This window comes from Terrapene carolina, unplaced genomic scaffold (assembly GCF_002925995.2).
Source record: "Terrapene carolina triunguis isolate 2854851 unplaced genomic scaffold, T_m_triunguis-2.0 Scaffold32922, whole genome shotgun sequence".
Classification (NCBI taxonomy): Eukaryota; Metazoa; Chordata; order Testudines; family Emydidae; genus Terrapene; species Terrapene triunguis.
In genome coordinates, this window is record NW_020697273.1 from 1,667,360 (window position 1) to 1,685,112 (window position 17,753).

The 17,753-nt window shown below is 46.4% G+C and overlaps 1 protein-coding gene across 1 annotated transcript in view; it reads left to right on the forward strand.

Moving 5' to 3' along the window:
- The window catches only part of LOC113409383 (zinc finger homeobox protein 3), a 175,676-nt gene that overhangs the window by 5,872 nt on the left and 152,051 nt on the right, over positions 1-17,753 (forward strand). Inside the window, exon 2 of the mRNA XM_026663222.2 lies at positions 1,268-1,764. Within this exon, the coding sequence (XP_026519007.1) occupies positions 1,268-1,764 (497 nt within the window). The remainder of the gene's footprint in view (positions 1-1,267; positions 1,765-17,753) is intronic.

The window sequence follows — 17,753 nt, forward strand, 5'->3', positions numbered from 1 at the left end:
GAGACCGATCCCGATGCTGGCTGTTCCTCAGCAAATGACTGATAGCATAGAAAGGAAAACAAGTAAAATCTCCCTTTTTTGATTAGCTTTAGACTTGAAGGCTAATCAGACTTAAAAATAACCCCTTAAACTGAGCTGGCACGTAGTCAGGCTTAATTGTTGAAGAGGGGGAAAAAGCAAACTGAAGTGTGGGGGGAGGAAAGATGAGCAGAGCTCCCCCATGGAGGCTGGTGGTTGGGCTATTTGCTTCGGCATGAGATCCCAGGTAATGGAGAGGAGTCTTCCTTCCTTGCACATCCTCACGCCTTTCTGACGATCTAAAGAAGAGCTCGCTGTATCCATTTACTATAAGTGAATGGAGGTCAGCTCTTGGTTTAGCTGGGTCAGTGATAATTTGAAGAGCGGGGATATGACAGAGCGAGAGAGAGAGAGCATGCGTCCTGCTGACTTTTTCTCTGACACACATACGCATACTTGTCCTTCCCCAGTTATTAGCCGTCATCCTTTCCTTGGCCATAAGATCTCCCCCCGGCCAGGACTTTCCGTGAGCGTATCTACCATTCTGAATGTTTGTTTCAGACAAGTGCTGAGGCTTCCTGCTGAGGGCATGGTACTTTTAGGGAGCTGCAGCTGTCGGCTCTTGCTAGTTGCAGAAATGAATTACTTTTGGTGCTGCTGCAGCATAACTTCCTAATCACACTGCTTGTGCTGCTGTGCATCATGGCCAGAGAGCCTCTTCTTCAGCAGGGGCTGGGTTTAGATGTCCCATGGGTGACCTTTCTTGTCTCTTCCCTGTGTCCTTGCCTGCCTGAAGAGAACTGTCCGATTCCTGAGAGGTGACCACATAGGTGATAGAGCCCGCAAGTGGGAGAGTTTCAGACAGTTTTTCACAGAGCAGCACAGTGGAGACTTTCCCCTCCTAAAATCTGTTGGGACTCGCATTTATTTTCTCTCTGGCTGGCAAGGACCTGCTGTGCTCCTGGCCCAAGGGCCAGCAGGTACTGGGCTGGGCAACAAGGGACTGTTGTACTCCGGGCCCAATGGCTGTAGACCCAGGCAGCTGGCACTTTTGTGCCTGGCCCAGGATACCAGCAGTGCAGAGGCCTGGGCAAGGGGTGAGAAGTCCTGTTGTGTTTTGCTTCTGACCCACGACCTGGTGGGCATATTATGGGGCATGCTGGGGGAGTGAATGTTCTGCTCTGCTCCTGTCGTGGGAGGTACAGGATCCAGCTTTTCTGACTTATATTTTTCTCTCTCCTTTGTGCAGTGGGTGGAGAGATCCCCCTGGACATGCGGCTGGGGGGCGGGCAGCTGGTGTCCGAGGAGCTAATGAACCTGGGTGAGAGCTTCACACAAACAAATGACCCATCGCTGAAGCTCTTCCAGTGTGCTGTGTGCAACAAGTTCACTACAGACAACCTGGACATGCTGGGGCTGCACATGAATGTGGAGCGCAGCCTACCGGAGGATGAGTGGAAGGCAGTGATGGGGGACTCATACCAGTGCAAGTTGTGCCGCTACAACACACAGCTCAAGGCAAACTTCCAGCTCCACTGCAAAACTGATAAGCACGTGCAGAAGTACCAACTAGTAGCGCACATCAAGGAGGGTGGCAAGGCCAATGAGTGGAGGCTGAAATGTGTGGCCATCGGGAACCCCGTGCATCTGAAGTGTAATGCCTGTGACTACTACACCAACAGTCTGGAGAAGCTGCGTCTGCACACAGTTAACTCCAGGCATGAGGCCAGCCTGAAGCTGTACAAGGTGAGGCTTGATTGCTCTTTATCTTCCTTGTGGGGAACCCGACTGTCAAATCTGAGCTACGGTGAGAGTGGGATTTTAAACCCATTCAGTCTAGTACCTCCGCGGGGCTTGGCCCCAGGCTCACTGGGATCACACACCTCGTCGGCTTGCACTTTGCTAGCAACTCTTTTGGGCTCCGAAAGCCTTAGGCCAAGCTTTTCAAAAGTGATAGTGACTCTTGGGTGCCCAACTTGAGGGGCTGAGCACCTGTCCTCTGCAAATTAGATCCCTTTAAGGTGTGTGACATTGCACATCCAAAATTATCAGTCCTGTCTGAAAATCGCATCCCAACAAATGCTTTCTCACTGCTAATCTCGGAAGGGATTCTGCTAGCTAGGGTTTGCCTTATGTCAGGTTGCTCATCCTTGCAAACAACTTTCAAAAAGCTACTCCCATCCAAGCAGGAACTCCAGGCAGTGTGCTCATGCTAGAATGGAGAATGCGTGTGGGGAGTGTCAAAGAAGCTGCCAGTGCCCTGTTTCTTTTGCGCAGTGTATATGGGAGTGCTAAGGATGTGTTCTTGAACCACTGCTTGAGCCCGCTGGAAAGGAGCGAGAACAAATTCTATACATGTAGTTGACTGAAGGCCTGGTCAAACTGACAGCTTCACTAGGATGATATGTCACAGCCTTTCATTACCACTCACCTTCCACGTTACACGTTGCTCCATGACTGCTATCTTGGTTTTTGTCTTTTTTCCTCTTGCCTCCAATTTTCTGTCCCTTCTGTAACCATCTTTTCCTCTCCTGCCTCATTTTCCCCCTCCCCCCACCCAAACCCTGTAGGCTGTAACCCAAGAGGAGCTCCGGATACAGTAAATAGTCCTTTCACTCGCGCAGCAGAATTGCTCCAGACGTTTTTATTGATTTTCACTGGACTTAAAGCTTCACCTTTTTCTCTAATCATCCCATAATGGCTTTAGTATGAACAATCAGGTACAAATCGCCATAAATCTAAGCAGCCTCACTTCGCATACCTTCTGCTCACTTACACATGCTCTGTCCCTCGCTGTCTTCTCATTTTGCTCAATTTTATATTCTCTGTCTGTCTTTTCTCCTTTCCTCTCCTCTCCCTGTAACCCTAAAGGGGTCTACAATTTTGGATTAGACTAGGCGGTCTCATTTTGTACCCTATTTCTTTCGTTTCCTAAACCTGCCATGCCTTTTTGCTGTCTCAGGTGAGTTCAAAACTTTGCATCTCTCCCTGTGTCAGTCCCCCCAGACTAAGGAGGAAATGTGCGGTTTTTAACATAGGCAGTTGTTCCAGGAAATGGATTACTCCAGGAATTTCACGGGGAGAGGGGAAAGCAATAGGAGGGGTGAATAGTTTAGCCTAGGCTAGAACAACTTGGAGACTCAGCTAGTATTAACAGGGCATGCCTGAGGAAGCTCCTGGTGCTGCAGGCCTAGCGGATGTGACCGGGGCTCCTCTGAACATCACTGTTATCAGTGGCATGGCACAGCTCGGCTCTGAAGATGACTAAGTTCACTCCTATTTCTCTGCTTTCAAGTATCCTATTTTAGTAAAGTCAAAGAAGCTGGGACATGTATGAGAGGGAATTTGGGGTGAAAATGGGAGCAGGAGAGATCTCTCAGAGGCTAGGAGAGGACATCTAGATAAAGTGGTCTGTCTTCAGAATTAAAACTCATGTACCAAGCATCATGATTTCAACTTGTAATAGTCTTTAGATTTGATTTTTGTTGTTGTTGTGTGAGGACAAGACAATGGTGACAGGCTGCAAAATTTCTTGGTTCAAACCCTCTGGCTCTGTTGTGCTCCCTGGTGAGAAAGCAGATTGTGGGCACTGGCTTTCTCCTTCCCTCCCTGTTTCCTGCCGAAACAGGAAAATGATAAATGAAGAGATGGTGCGGGGAACGTTTTTCTAAAACAATATATTGGAGGCTTGTGAAAGGCCTTTCCCAGACAGGTGAAGGAATTCATTCTCAGGGACACTTGGTAGATTCAGCCCTGAGCACTTAGTCACGATTTTAAAATCTCGTTTGTCTTTGAGGTGAGAGTTGCAGTGAAACATTCAAGCAAGAGAGAGCAGGAACTACCTTGGTATCAAAATACTGAACCCGGGCACCTACTGGTCTAGCATAGGTATAATTGTCTGCTAGCGTAGCCACACATTCCCTGAAATGCTTGTATGGAATTCATTGCGTTGGTACCCCAACCACTTTCACTGTAAATCGTATAAGTCATGTTGCTCTTCTTACTTAGTTACCATTGTGCTATCCAATGAAAGGAGAGATTCCCAGAGAACCTTAGCCCAGCGCGTTGATGGATTCGGTGTTCATTTTCATGGAAGAACTTGGCTGTAGATAGACAGAGTTGTTCACTGAGGTCCTCAGCTCAGAGTTTCCATTCTTTAGTGTGGTTTTAGTGCCATGGAGCTTTGATAGCTGATGGGTGGAGTGGGGGCAGTTCATGGACCAGTTTCTCTTCTCTCAGCCCTTGGTGTGGTCTGCAGTAAATTGAGATTGATTGGATGTTATTTTTCCTCTTGCTAATGTAATCCATTAGCCTGGCACATGCATAATCAGTTTAGAGCACAGTTAACTGGATGTAATCGAGTTCTTCCCTGTCTGCTGGAGAAAATCCTCTCCAGATGCTGCCTGGGTGAGAGAGCGCACGAAGCTTACCGCGCACAATCCTCCTTACTCTGCCTCTTTGCCGTTTTCCTTTTAAATCATGTTATTGGCCACTTGGGTTGCCCAAGAGCCACTTCCTCAGCAGCAAGTGGCGGAGCTGGAAAATGGGATCCTGAGACCTCGTTAGTCAGCAGCATGACGAGCCTGTGAGTCCTCCCCTGCCATGTGTCCGGTGCTTTCTGGTGAGGGTGGAGTGAGAGACTGCTTGAAATTTTAACACAACCTCTTTCCAAGGTCCCAGTATTTCAGGATGTCTTAAGCCCAGTTCCCTCTTATAAGGGGGAGGATTCTTTGGTGGGGTGTTTTGTGTTGGAGTTTCTCTCGCTGATAAACATGGAGAGATCTGACAACCTTCCCCCACTCTCCTTTCCCCCCCTCTAAGTTGTCAAACCAGGACTTGTGGTGAAATCCTGGGAGCCCGAAGGAATATAGCGTCTGTCTCTCACCACTGCTTGTGCTCTCATGTCCTTTGTCAGTATATTTTCATACTGCCAGACAAATTACCCAGAAAGTGCCACTAGTATCATAAATATTTGTTTCAGCTCTAAGTGGAATGAGGTGGACATGCTGGTTCAGGAGATGAATAGGATATGAAATATTTCAATTCTAGTTGAGGCAGTGTGGTCTAGCGGAAAAGCATGGGGCTGGGAGCCGAGAGACGGGGATCCATTCTAGGGTCAGCCACTGACTTGCTCCGTTAGCTAGGGCAGATCCCTGCCTTTCTCTGTAACATGGGAGCGATAATACTCCTTTTCCTTCAGTGCTTTGAGATTTACGGAGTATTTCTGATCTTGAGACAGTATGCAGACAGAGAAACTTTTTAACCTGTAAATCATAAACCAAGTTCTAATTCAGACTAGGTTAGCAAAAGTCATTCAGATTTGGCTTTCCTGTGAAATGTAGGGAGGATGGTATCTCATCTGGCAACGGGAGATGCATTCCCTGATTCGTGGGATAATGCCATTTTATCCAGGGCAAGAGGGGCATTTGGGGACAGCTAGAAAGGGTACTGGAGATCTTGGGGAGGCCTTGGTATGGTGAATAGATGAACTGGGTTTACAGAGAGAGGGGTGTTCTAAACTGACATCTGACTATTTTGTGTCACAAGGACAGAGCCCAAAGCCTGGGCACCAGTTGTCCATCCCAGCTCCTACTTGGATTCCCATTTGTTATGCTTCTTTGCAGGAATTATGTGGAGGAAGGGGAGGGCAGGTTTGAGGTACTCTCCAAAGGTGATTATTTGGAGAAACCTAATTCGCTTTTTTGGGGTTTTCTCCTTCGTAGAGGTTCTGTGGAGCAGCTTGTGGCCTCCCCTCTTATGCTTTTTTGAGGCGTTTTTAATCTGATGAAAACCAAATGCCTTCAACTCTGTTAATTAGCATATCTTCTCTACGGTATCACTGGACAAGTAGCTGGGATAATAGTGGGAAGGGTATGGGATGGAAGGCAGTAAAACTCTACAATTTAAAAGGAACTCTCTGGCTTCCCCCCACTTCTTGCCTGCTTCTTCCCTCCTGAAACAAAGGAATGTAGTTTATGCATCACCTTGTTTCTCTGTGATCCCTACAGATGTTCAAGCACTTGCCTAAGACAGCCAAGCTAATGTACAGTCCCTGAAGTGCAGCCCCTACAAGGGAAGCATGGAGATGGCTTAATACCAGTGCACTGCATCATGTGACAGCCACTGGCTTTTTACAGCTTGTTTTCTGGTCAGTGTTTTTTCCATGAAAAATCTGTTACCTCAAGCAGGTAGGTAGGGACCCATCCAGACTCCTTACACGTGAGATTCCAACAAGGGTCCCACCACTAGGGGAGAAGTTAGGACCTATCCAAATCCATTGTAGTGACAGGGCTTATGCATGGGCACCTTCGCTAGGAGAGAGACTGAGACAAAGCAGTATCCTCCATATAGGAAGGGTGCAAGTATAGATTCCACTAGAGCCTATTTTACAGATGGAGTTTCCAGTGGGAATTAATTCACTAGAGCAGGAGCGGAGGCTGGGAGCTTCCTGCAGAACGTTTTACAATAAGCTCTCTGTGAAGATCTCTTTGAAGTGTAAAAAGCTGGGTTAGAGCCAGAGCCTAGGCTGGGAGCACTGGAGGAACACATAGCTTAGCATGTTTGTCAAAGTAATGAGTGTCGCGTATCCTTGCCCTGCATTCTTTGCACGGATATCTCCGTATTATGCAGGGAATGGGTAAGTTGGAGAGGAGGCCTCCTTTGATACACGCTGGCTGTAGAAAGCTATATGTAGAGGTTCTTCATTAACCTGTAGCAACTGTGCAGTGGGAAGAGGAAACGTTTCATTCGTGCCTGTGGAATTACCAGCAGACTGTCCCTTCATTGTTGAAGCTGTTGGTCCAGTTCACTGTGTGCCATGCTGGAGACTCACCCCAGACTCCATCTGCTCAGAAAAGAGACAGATCTGGTCAGGCAGGAGGCAGGCTCAATGCTGCTGTCTTCATGGGGCAGAGAAGCTCTAGAAGTGAGGTGCTTGCTGCAGGTCATGTGCCAATAGCTCATCCTTAATTGCTTTTGTTTAACAAAGAAGAAAAGGACCTAGCACAGGGGTACTCAAACTGGGGGTCGTGACCCCTCAGGGGGTCACAAGATGGTTACATGGGGGTCACAAGCTGTCAGCTCTGTGGGACTGACAGCCCCGAGCTCCCGTTAAATTAAATTACACATCCCCATTTTTAATTTATAAGGGGGGATCACACTCAGGGGCTTGCTGTGTGAATGGGGTCACCAATACAAAAAGTTTGAAACCCACTGACCTAACACACTGAGTTCCCTGTTCTCTATGGGGAGAAAGGGATGTTTTCGATCTCCCCTGTTTTCTGCTAGATGTAGGAGGCCGCAGAAGGGTACCCTATGACTCGCGCTCTGCCTTTGGAACCTGTGGTTCTCACACCTTGTTTTAATTTAGCTGGATTTGTTTTCACTTTCATCAAAAGTTAGAATAGGGCCAGTTGTTGCAGAAGGTGAAGTGTCAGGCAGGGCTCCTGTATGCTGGAAGTGGAGTTAGTACCACCCGGATGGGCATGGTATAAGAACCTACCAGAGAAGAACTGGAGTTCCACCATCCTCATGTTTCGCCCCCCTTATTCAGGGGACACTTGTTCTCACACTTGAATGGTTTGCAGTCAGCACTTTTGCTAAGAATATCCTTTCTTGCATCACAGTAAACCGGCTTTTTCCTCTGTATAGTGTCTCTGATCCCAAAGAATTACAAATGCTTTTCCTGAAGGAGAACTCTATAGAGCTCAAAAGCTTCTGTCTTTTACCAAGAGAAGTTGGTCCAATAAAAGCTATTACTTCACCCATCTTGTTTCTTACAAATGAATAGTCACTTCACACTCCACTTGAAAAGCAGCCATTTCACATTGCAATCCACAATGGTTTAGCTTAAGGACAAACAGTTAGGAAGAATTATCCAGTTAAACTGCAAAGGACTTCTATGGATGCAGAAAGTAATTTCCCAAGTTGGAACTGGGCCAGAAGACCAGAGTTAACTGCTTTTGCAAAAAGTGTCAATGGAACTGTAATGCCTACCTACACCACAGCACCGCCTGGCAGCAGCTTGGCTCATTAGTAGAGCCCCGCACGGATACATCTGATCAGCGATCTGCAAAAATTGGACATGGATATCCACATCTGCTCTGAGTGGTAGCCGCATTAGTCTGTATCAGCAAAAACAACGAGGAGTCCTTGTGGCACCTTAGAGACTAACAAATCTATTTGGGCATAAGCTTTTGTGGGCTAGAACCCACTTCATCAGATGCATGGAGTGGAAAATACAGAAGCAGGTATAAATAAATGAAAAGATGGGAGTTGCCTTACTACATGTGAGGTCAATCTAACAAGACAACTCAATTGACGGCAGGATACCAAGGGAGGAAAAATAACTTTTGTAGTGGTAATGAGAGTGGCCCATTTTGAACAGTTGACCAGAAGGTGTGAGTAACAGTAGGGGGAAATTAGGTTTAGGTTTTATAATGACCCAACCACTCCCAGTCTTTATTCAGGCCTAATGTAATGGTGTCCAGTTTGCAAATTAATTCCAGTTCTGCAGTTTCACGTTGGAGTCTGTTTTTTAAGTTTTTTGTTGAAGAATTGCCACTTTTAGGTCTGTTGAGTGACCAGAGAGGCTGAAGTGTTCTCCTACTGGTTTTTGAATGTTATGATTCCTGATGTCAGATTTGTGTCCATTTATTCTTTTGCATAGAGACTGTCCGGTTTGGCCAATGTACATGGCAGAGGGGCATTGCTGGCACATGATGGCATATATCACATTGGTAGATGTGCAGGTGAACGAGCCCCGGATGGTGTGGCTGATGTGGTTAGGTCCTTTGATGGTGTCCCTTGAATAGATATGTGGACAGAGTTGGCACTGGGGTTTGTTGCAGGGTTCGGTTCCTAGGTTGGTATCTTTGTTGTGTGGTGTGTAGTTGCTGGTGAGTATTTGCTTTAGGTTGGGGGGCTGCCTGTAAGCGAGGACATCTGCTCTGCGGATATCCACAGATTTTCGGGGCTCTACTCGTTAGGTTAGTGCTGGCTCAGAGGGAAGATTCCTGCCAGCTGAATCACTGGCACCACTTCTTGTTGCACCCAGGTATTTTTTTGAGGTCTCTCAGTCAAATACTGATTTCTAGACAAATACTTGCTGGTTTTAAGATCAGTGTTTTTATCCCAGAGTGCAGACCAGAGAAGAGAGAATTTGTCCACTTACAGAAATGTTGTGCAGGTTTCCTTATCCCAAACTAAGCTTCTGAACTGAAATGGGTTTCAGGACTGGAGTAAGCTTCAAAATCTAGAACAAGCGTCTGAGCTACACTAAACTCTGAGCTGGACCAGCCTGCTCATGAGCTATAGCAAGCTCCCATGTTAGAATGGGCTCCTCACCAAGGGCCTGCTCCTGCCTGCTCTGAGCTCCCAGTAGTCCAAGCCCCCAGATGAAGAGTTTTGCTGATGGGCTCTGTGGCCCACCTGAGAAGTTTGGGTATTATGCCATCGGGTCTTGCAGCACTCCTGCTATGCAGTGTCTTTATCAGGGACCAAATCTCTTCCAACATGCGTAAATCTGTACAGGTTTCAGGGTCTGGAATTGCATCTACTACTAATGCTTCCAGGTCTGGGCATGGAGTTGCTTCAGGATGCTTAAGTGCAGTCTCATAATATTTTCCCTCTTTTCAGACCTTTTTCTTGGGATGAGGATGTTTTACCATTAGCCATATTTATCAGACATAAACCCCATGCGAAGTAAAGTTTTGGATCAAAGTGATTGAATAGCTTTGAATGCAGGCCGTTATTTATTAGATCTTATTCCCTCTTCTGCCCAGTTCTCAAAATAAGCTTCACAATCCACTTTTGCTCTTGCCCCCAAAATACCTTGTAAATGTTTGTTTAGCATCATCATGGCACTATATGGCCTCAGACATCTTTTGCAGAATTTGAAAAGTCTCATCAGATAGGCAAGGGCATCGTTGCAGCGTTTCAGGTTTGGAATGGTGTCTATAGCTTCTCGGATGACTCTGATTCTGGCTGTCCCAGCTGATTCTTTGTCATCTGGGAGAGCACTAAGTGCATTGGATAGAGTACTCTGTCACCGTCCATAACCGAAGCGCCCCAGACCCTGCCAGAACAATGGATGCAAAACCTGCAGACATATCTCCACTGCTACAACAATCAACGCCCTCCAGGACACACCTTTCAAGATCCATGGTCCTACACCTGCCTAGCACAACAAGTGGTGTACCTCATCCAGTGCACTAAATGCCCCAGTAACTATGTGGGTGAAACCAGACAATCCCTACGCTCTCAAATGAACTCACACAGAAAAATGATAAAAGACAAAAGCACCCTGTCACCGGTGGGTGGACACTTCACAAGGTGACCTCTCTGTATCTGACCTACCAATCCTCATCCTCAAACAGAGACACTGGATTTATGGCTTGTATGACTAGGTTACAATCTGTAACCCACTAACCCCCCCCCCTTTTGTCTTACGACTACAGGGGTGTTAACTGGCCCCTTCACCTTGAATGGCCCCTCAGAATATATGATAACTACTTACACTAAACTATCTGTTCAACCTTGTATTTAGCCATTACACTCTGAGAACCATTCCCAGATCTGAAGAAGAGCGCCGTGAGTCTAGAAAGCCTGTCTCTTCCCACCAACAGAAGTTGGTCCAATAACAAGTTTCAGAGTATTCTCTCGCCCACCTGGTCTCTTGAGTATCCTGGGACTGACAGGGCTATAATTACTGCATAACAGTACACAATGGTCAGCCAGGAAGATAAGTGACTCCCATCTCCTGTCTTGTAGAACTTGTCTTAAGGCATGTCACTTCTGGGTGACCTGCCTTTAACTGCAGGGACTTAAGAGCACGTGGGCATGCACACACATACTCCTCCTTACATATTATCCCCATGTATGTTTCACAAAGATGATGATGACCAGGCTTTCAGTGCAAACCTTACATGATGCTCCTTGGTAAACTAGAATGTAAATACCAGAGCCGGGGGGCCTGCAATCCTTATGCACCACTGCGTCCTCTGCCAGCTGGCATCAAGAGGTCCTTGGGTCCCACATTCTCCTCCACCTGACTCAGAATGGTGTGTCTGTAGCCTCTCCCCCAAGTCTAAATAAAACGCCACCAACACATTTTCCCCCAAGTAAAACATCCCTGCATCTCTATGCATTCAAGGAAGAAAGGATAAACCAACCCTGCAATGAATACACTGCAGTTGGATTCTACTTTGCTTTCTCCTCTTGGGACTCATTAAGGAATTTTAATACAGGTAACATATATTATCCATTTAACTCTTTCAAAAACCTAATCCTGGGGCCTTCACACTCCCTGTGCCAGCCTGCTCCACCACATTACCCGGGCAGTAAAATAGATTTTTGCATTTAATGTTGTAATACAAAAATACCTTAATATAGGACCAGCCACCATGTTCTGTATGTTTGCCCCTTAGGAGGGGTTGGGACAGAATGAATTTAGAGTGTAAAACCACTTGTAAAATACTTCATTTATTCAAGTCAGACCTTTTTTTAGACACATCTTGTCCCTGCTTTTACAATATTGTGGTATGTCCTGACCCATATTCAGCCAATGTCTTAGGGAGGCAAGTTTGGTTTGCACAGTGATGAAACTGAAAAAGCACTGAAGATAAGAGACCAAATAGACTCCAAAGGCACCGGGAGTGAGCAATCCAGAGTCGAAGGGTTGGGAATATTGGAGTAGAGCAGCCTCCCAACCCTTCTGTCTACTTGTTAAAGTAAAATTCAAACTCCAAATTGTCAAGGAAGATTTAGAATTCAGTCCAAAATGTTTCTCTCCATTTTTTGCCCAGTCTTTGACCCTAATCGTAGGAAAGGTGGAAGAAGTTCTCATTGCCTCCGTCACCATCGCTTCACAGACAAGTGTGAACAGTCCTGTGGGCTTGGCTTCTCTTTGTCACTGAAGTGGGGGCGTGGGGGGGAGAGAGAGAGCAGCAGGGCTTAAGGGATTCTTTCCTAGCTGCCCAGGCTTTGGTTGTTATCTCCACAACTAGGGATTGTAAATTGTGACCAGAGTACAACCCGAGCCCTGTACGGCACTGCACAATGCCCGTGCTCATCTGAATTCACACTTCATTATTTCTCAGTGTAAGCTGAGAATGTATCTGAGTGTTTTGATGAAATTCTACAAAGTAGTGCCTGCTCATCCTACCGTGCCATATCTGTCCCATATCTGTCGGCTGCAGACCAAGGATGGAAGCAAGGCAGTTCAGGGGGGCAATTTCTTGACAGTTTGATATACTGCTGATTCTCTTGAGTCCGAATAAAACAGCGTGGAATTACACTCTGAAGATTCTGATTACTGATTGGAATCCATCAACCATGGTGGTTGTTTGGAACATCTGCTAATGACAGCTCTGGGTTCCGGAACCGCATGAGAAGAGCCTTGAGCTCTGTGTCTGATCAGTCAGAGGGGAATGAAGCAGATTCGTAGATTCTAGGACTGGAAGGGACCTCGAGAGTTCGAGTCCAGTCCCCTGCCCTCATGTACTCACTTGCATATATTTACTCTCTCTGATTACAGCTGCAGATTTGGCATTGTGAGAAGTTCTAATTGGGAGAGTTAAAATGAAGTTTACTAGAGCTTGGTGTCAGGAGGTCTGTGATCCCAAGGCTCTCTGGAGGCATACCTTGTTTAAAGGGCTAAGAAGGCAGTCGTGCCATTGCTTAAGTCTGGGCCTGAGAGATTCCCTGTAGTGGGTGGGTCTACGAGATGGGAGTACTACATCTGTAAGGGTATGTCTACACTACAGGATTAATCCGAATTTAGATAATTCGAATTTGGGAAACAGGTTGTATAAATTCGATTGAGCGCGGCCACACTAAGCACATTAATTCGGTTTTTAACCACATTAATTCGGTGGTGTGCGGCCACACTACCCCATTACTTTAACCACAGTAATTCGGTGGTGTGCGGCCACACTAACCCTAATTCGAATTAACAAAATCGATTTAGGCACTACTCTGCTCGTCGAGGTGGAGTACAGAAATCGATTTTAAGTGCCCTTTAATTCGAATTAACTGGCTCTGTAGTGTGGACGGGTGAAGGGTTAATTCGGATTAACGCAGCTAAATCCGAATTAAAGTCGTAGTGTAGACCAGGCCTAAGAGATCAGAATAGGCAAATCCAGACACCCTGTGGCATGTTTGCGCTGCAAGCCATCTGCTAGGCAGCTTGTCCTTCCAGAAGAAGCTCATCCATTCATAGAATTACTTATTGCCAGCTGCCTAATGAGTCCATAGTCCCAAATGGCTAGGCCGAGGCCCTACTCTCACATTCCTACTGTGCAGAGTATGCCAGGACAGAGGCTTGAGAGATGCTGTTTGGAATGTTAAACTGCTTCTGCATTTCCAGGTGAAATGGGTCCCGTGTCCTTGCCAGAATTTGAGGCTGCAGCAGCTGCAGCCGTGTTGCAGGCAGTGTGGCTACAGGATCTTTTGGTGCCTCCTCCCCTGCTTATATTTATTCAATAATATCGCAAGCCCTGAAGTCTCTCTCGAAGCTGAGCCCTTTGTGCTGTGCTGTTCCTAGGAGCAAATAATAAGTTCGTCCCAGGAAGTCACAATCGCACTTTTGTGACCGATGAAAATGGGTTTGTCCCCGGTGCAATAGTTAAACTGTTCAACTTTTGTTCAGGGTGACCATTGAACAGGTGTTTTCAGCAATGGGTCAGTTTCCTTGTGTGTGTGTGTGGGGGGGGGGGGGGGGGGGCTTGGTGTGCTCCCTACCCAGAGAGGGATCAGTGTGATGTGGGATTGGCTCTTGATTTGTCATAGTCTGTTAGAAATAACACTTTGCAAGTCAGCTTCATCCCATGATGTCGCCTAAGACAAGTATGCTTTCTTTGGACAGTGCTATGCAACTAATTACAGCTATAGTCTGAAAAGTGCCTGTGGAAATGGTATTTGTGGTTCTCTTTGATCTGATCCTATGTAAAAAGTGCTTAGTTTACAACTAAAGATGTTTTTTCTGACTGCCAGCCCTGCAAATTCAGCCTGCCCTTAAAGAATCATGTGGGTTCTTTCCCTCTTGTACATCATTACTTGCAATAAAAGTTTCACAAATCTAATTGTGCCAGGAGTTGCACTTGTGCAAACCAAACGTCTTTAAATTGTGCTTTAGTTACACCAGTGCAGCCATCAGTGGTTCACACAGGTGTGTCTGCTTGGAACTTAGTAAACAAGTCTGTTGCTGATGCACAAGGAGGAATAGACTCCAGCTCATTCAGTCTGAGCACTCTTGGATCTTTAGAGCTAATAGGAGTAAGAAGCATTAACTAAAACAACGAGGAGTCCTTGTGGCACCTTAGAGACTAACAAATTTATTTGGGCATAAGCTTTCGTGGGCTAGAACCCACTTCATCAGATGCGTGAAGTGAAAAATACAGGAGCAGGTATAAATACATGAAAGGATGGGGTTTGCTTTACCAAGTGTGAGGTCAGACTAACAAGATAAATCAATTAACAGCAGGATACCAAGGGAGGAAAAATAACTTTTGAAGTTATTAGCACTGTAGTGCTAATAAGCGATGGTCACATAAACACCACCCTATACCGGACACCTACTGACCACTGTACTTGCCTACACGCCTCCAGCTTTCATCCAGACCACATCACACGATCCATTGTCTACAGCCAAGCTCTAAGATACAACCACATTTGCTCCGATCCCTCAGACAGAGACAAACACCTACAGAATCTCTATCAAACGTTCTTAAAACTGCAATACTGACCTGATGAAGTGAAGAAACAGATTGACAAAGCCAGAAGGGTACTGAGAAGTCACGTATTACAAGACAGACCCAACAAAGAAAGTAACAGAACGCCACTAGCCATCTCCTACAGCCCCCAACTAAAACCTCTCCAGTGCATCATCAAGAATCTACAGCCTATCCTGAAGGACGATCCCTCACTCTCTCAGATCTTGGGAGATAGGCCAGTCCTCGCCTACAGACAGCCCCCCAACCTGAAGCAAATACTCACCAGCAACAACACACCACACAACAAAAACACCAACCCAGGAACCAAACCCTGCTACAAACCCCAGTGCCAACTCTCCACATATCTATTCAAGGGACACCATCAAGGACCTAACCACATCAGCCACACCATCCGGGGCTCGTTCACCTGCACATCTACCAATGTGATATATGCCATCATGTGCCAGCAATGCCCCTCTGCCATGTACATTGGCCAAACCGGACAGTCTCTATGTAAAAGAATAAATGGACACAAATCTGACATCAGGAATCATAACATTCAAAAACCAGTAGGAGAACACTTCAATCTTTCTGGTCACTCAACAACAGACCTAAAAGTGGCAATTCTTCAACAAAAAAGCTTAAACAGACTCCAACGTGAAGCTGCAGAACTGGAATTAATTTGCAAAGTGGATACCATCAGATTAGGCCTGAATAAAGACTGGGAGTGGTTGGGTCATTACAAAACCTAAACTTAATTTCCCCAATACTAATTTCTCCCTACTGTTACTCCCACCTTCTTGTCGACTGTCTGTAATGGGCCACTCTCTTACCAGTTCAAAAGTTATTTTTCCTCCCTTGGTATCCTGCTGTTAATCGATTTATCTCGTTATATTGACCTCACACTGGGTAAAGCAACCCCCATCCTTTCATGTATTTATACCTGCTCCTGTATTTTTCAGTCCATGCATCTGATGAAGTGAGTTCTAGCCCATGAAAGCTTATGCCCAAATAAATTGGTTAGTCTCTAAGGTGACAAAAGGACTCCTCGTTGTTTTTGCTGATACAGACTAACACGGCTACAACTCTGAAGCATTAACTAGTTCCGTTAAGTCGGCTGGCCTGACTTCCATAATACCTTGGATTGCTCCCCTTCTGACAGCCACCAAAAATGCCTTGATTTGTTCCTGTCCTCTTCCCCTGTGCTGCTTTTAAAGCAATGAAACAGGGAGGGGCTATCGTGGAGAGACCTCTTCCAGACCTCTGAATGGGTCAGCCAAGCGGAGTTGGGCTTAGGACCCGGCTTTCCCACTCTCACACATTAGTCAGACGTTTGCTGCTTTGCAGCCAGCTGTGGTTTAATCAGTGTTCTGTGTAATGGTTTGGCTAGAAACATAGGTGCTGTCTCATTTTACGGTGTTTCTCTCTGAATCTGTTTGATCAGTTCTTGTGTCTCTCTGCTCCCCACCCTGTCACGTGGTCCTTTTCATGGGCTCCAAGTCTGCCAGCACAGGGCAGTAGGAAGGAGAGTTGATGCAGTGGAGATCATGTTGCTCTGATGTACTTTCAGGGACGGCAGGCCCAGCACGACCTCTTCTCCCATCAGCTCTCTTGCAGTGAGGTTCACAAGTAGGGAGTTCACAAGCCCTGGTGTTTCATTTTACTCTGTTTGGATACTTTTGAAAGGAGTTAATATTCTCTGGCATGCTACCATTCGCTTCTGCTGTCCAATGGCATGTATCTTTCACTCAGGCACTTTCCGTCTCCTGTGCATACGTTGGAAAACCGTGTCTCACTCACTCCTCCCCCTTTTTTTCCCTCATGCTCCGAGAATGGTAGGTTTTAAAAAAAACACCTGGGGAAGTTTCAGGCAGCAGTAACAAAGCCTGTCTCCACAGAGGGGAGGCTAATTACACAGCTAATTAATCCAACAGATGTCACTTTAAATGCCTGATTCTTTGAGAGTCTGTTGCGCACACATGCTGGTTAAACAGACTTCATGGGCCCTGTTCACAATGCCTGCTCAGGCTGTTGGTGACTGTCACTTTAAAGCGTGGGGTGTCCTGTGCCTTGTTTGCATCCAGAAACTGGTCCTGGAGAGTTGAGTCTAGACTTCATTCAAAATAGATGGCAGTCAGAGATAACGTTCCTGTGATAGTTCCGGTTAATCGACAGCCCCAGCACCCCTCCTCCCAGCACGCCCCCTCCTGTTTGAAAGTTATTGGAGTTAGGCAGATGCCGAGTGGGAGAGGAGCCCTGCATAGGACACCAGTGTAACAGAGGCAACTGGCTGGCTCAGGCAAACGGGAGTCTGGATATCTGAGCCTCTCAGCTTTGTGGTCACCTGTTCAAATTCAACCCAGTTCTGTAGCACCCGAAGCTGTTAGCCTCTTTTAAGTGTGATTGGTCTGTCTGGATAACCAGCAGCACACCTGGCATCCAATTGGCCCCCTTGTTTTTGGTCTCAGGAGAGATGCCAGTCAATGGACAGGAAGTCTCAACTTCCATTTCACACCTAGGGCTTATCCTTATAGAGGAGGGCTATGGTTTATTGTCAGGGCAATGTCAGTCCAGCTCTTTCACCAACACTACATTCATTTAAAAACGAATTAATATAACTTATTTCAGTACCTGTCAGCTGTAAAATCCCTCCCCCTCAACCCCCCAAACCCCATTTGGCTGCCTTTTGTGTTCCCATGTAGGAGGATCAGCTACCCGGGTGTGTCTCCAGGCTTATGTAGACAAGGAAATTTACTGGTACTGCTATAGTTACACTGGTACAGCTCCCATGTGTATGCTTCTATTCCGGGAGAAGTGTGTCCACACAGGGAAATTTTACCAGCATAATTTCCTGTGAAGACAAGCCCTCAGTAAGTGGTCCCTGAGCCACAGCTCCTCTTTCCTCTTCGGAAAACTCCATTAACTCAAGTCTCCAACTACAAACAGCTCCAAACCATGCAAGACTAGTGGATGGCCTTTATATTCAGAAACGGCTCTAAGAACATAATTTCATTAGCTGAATAC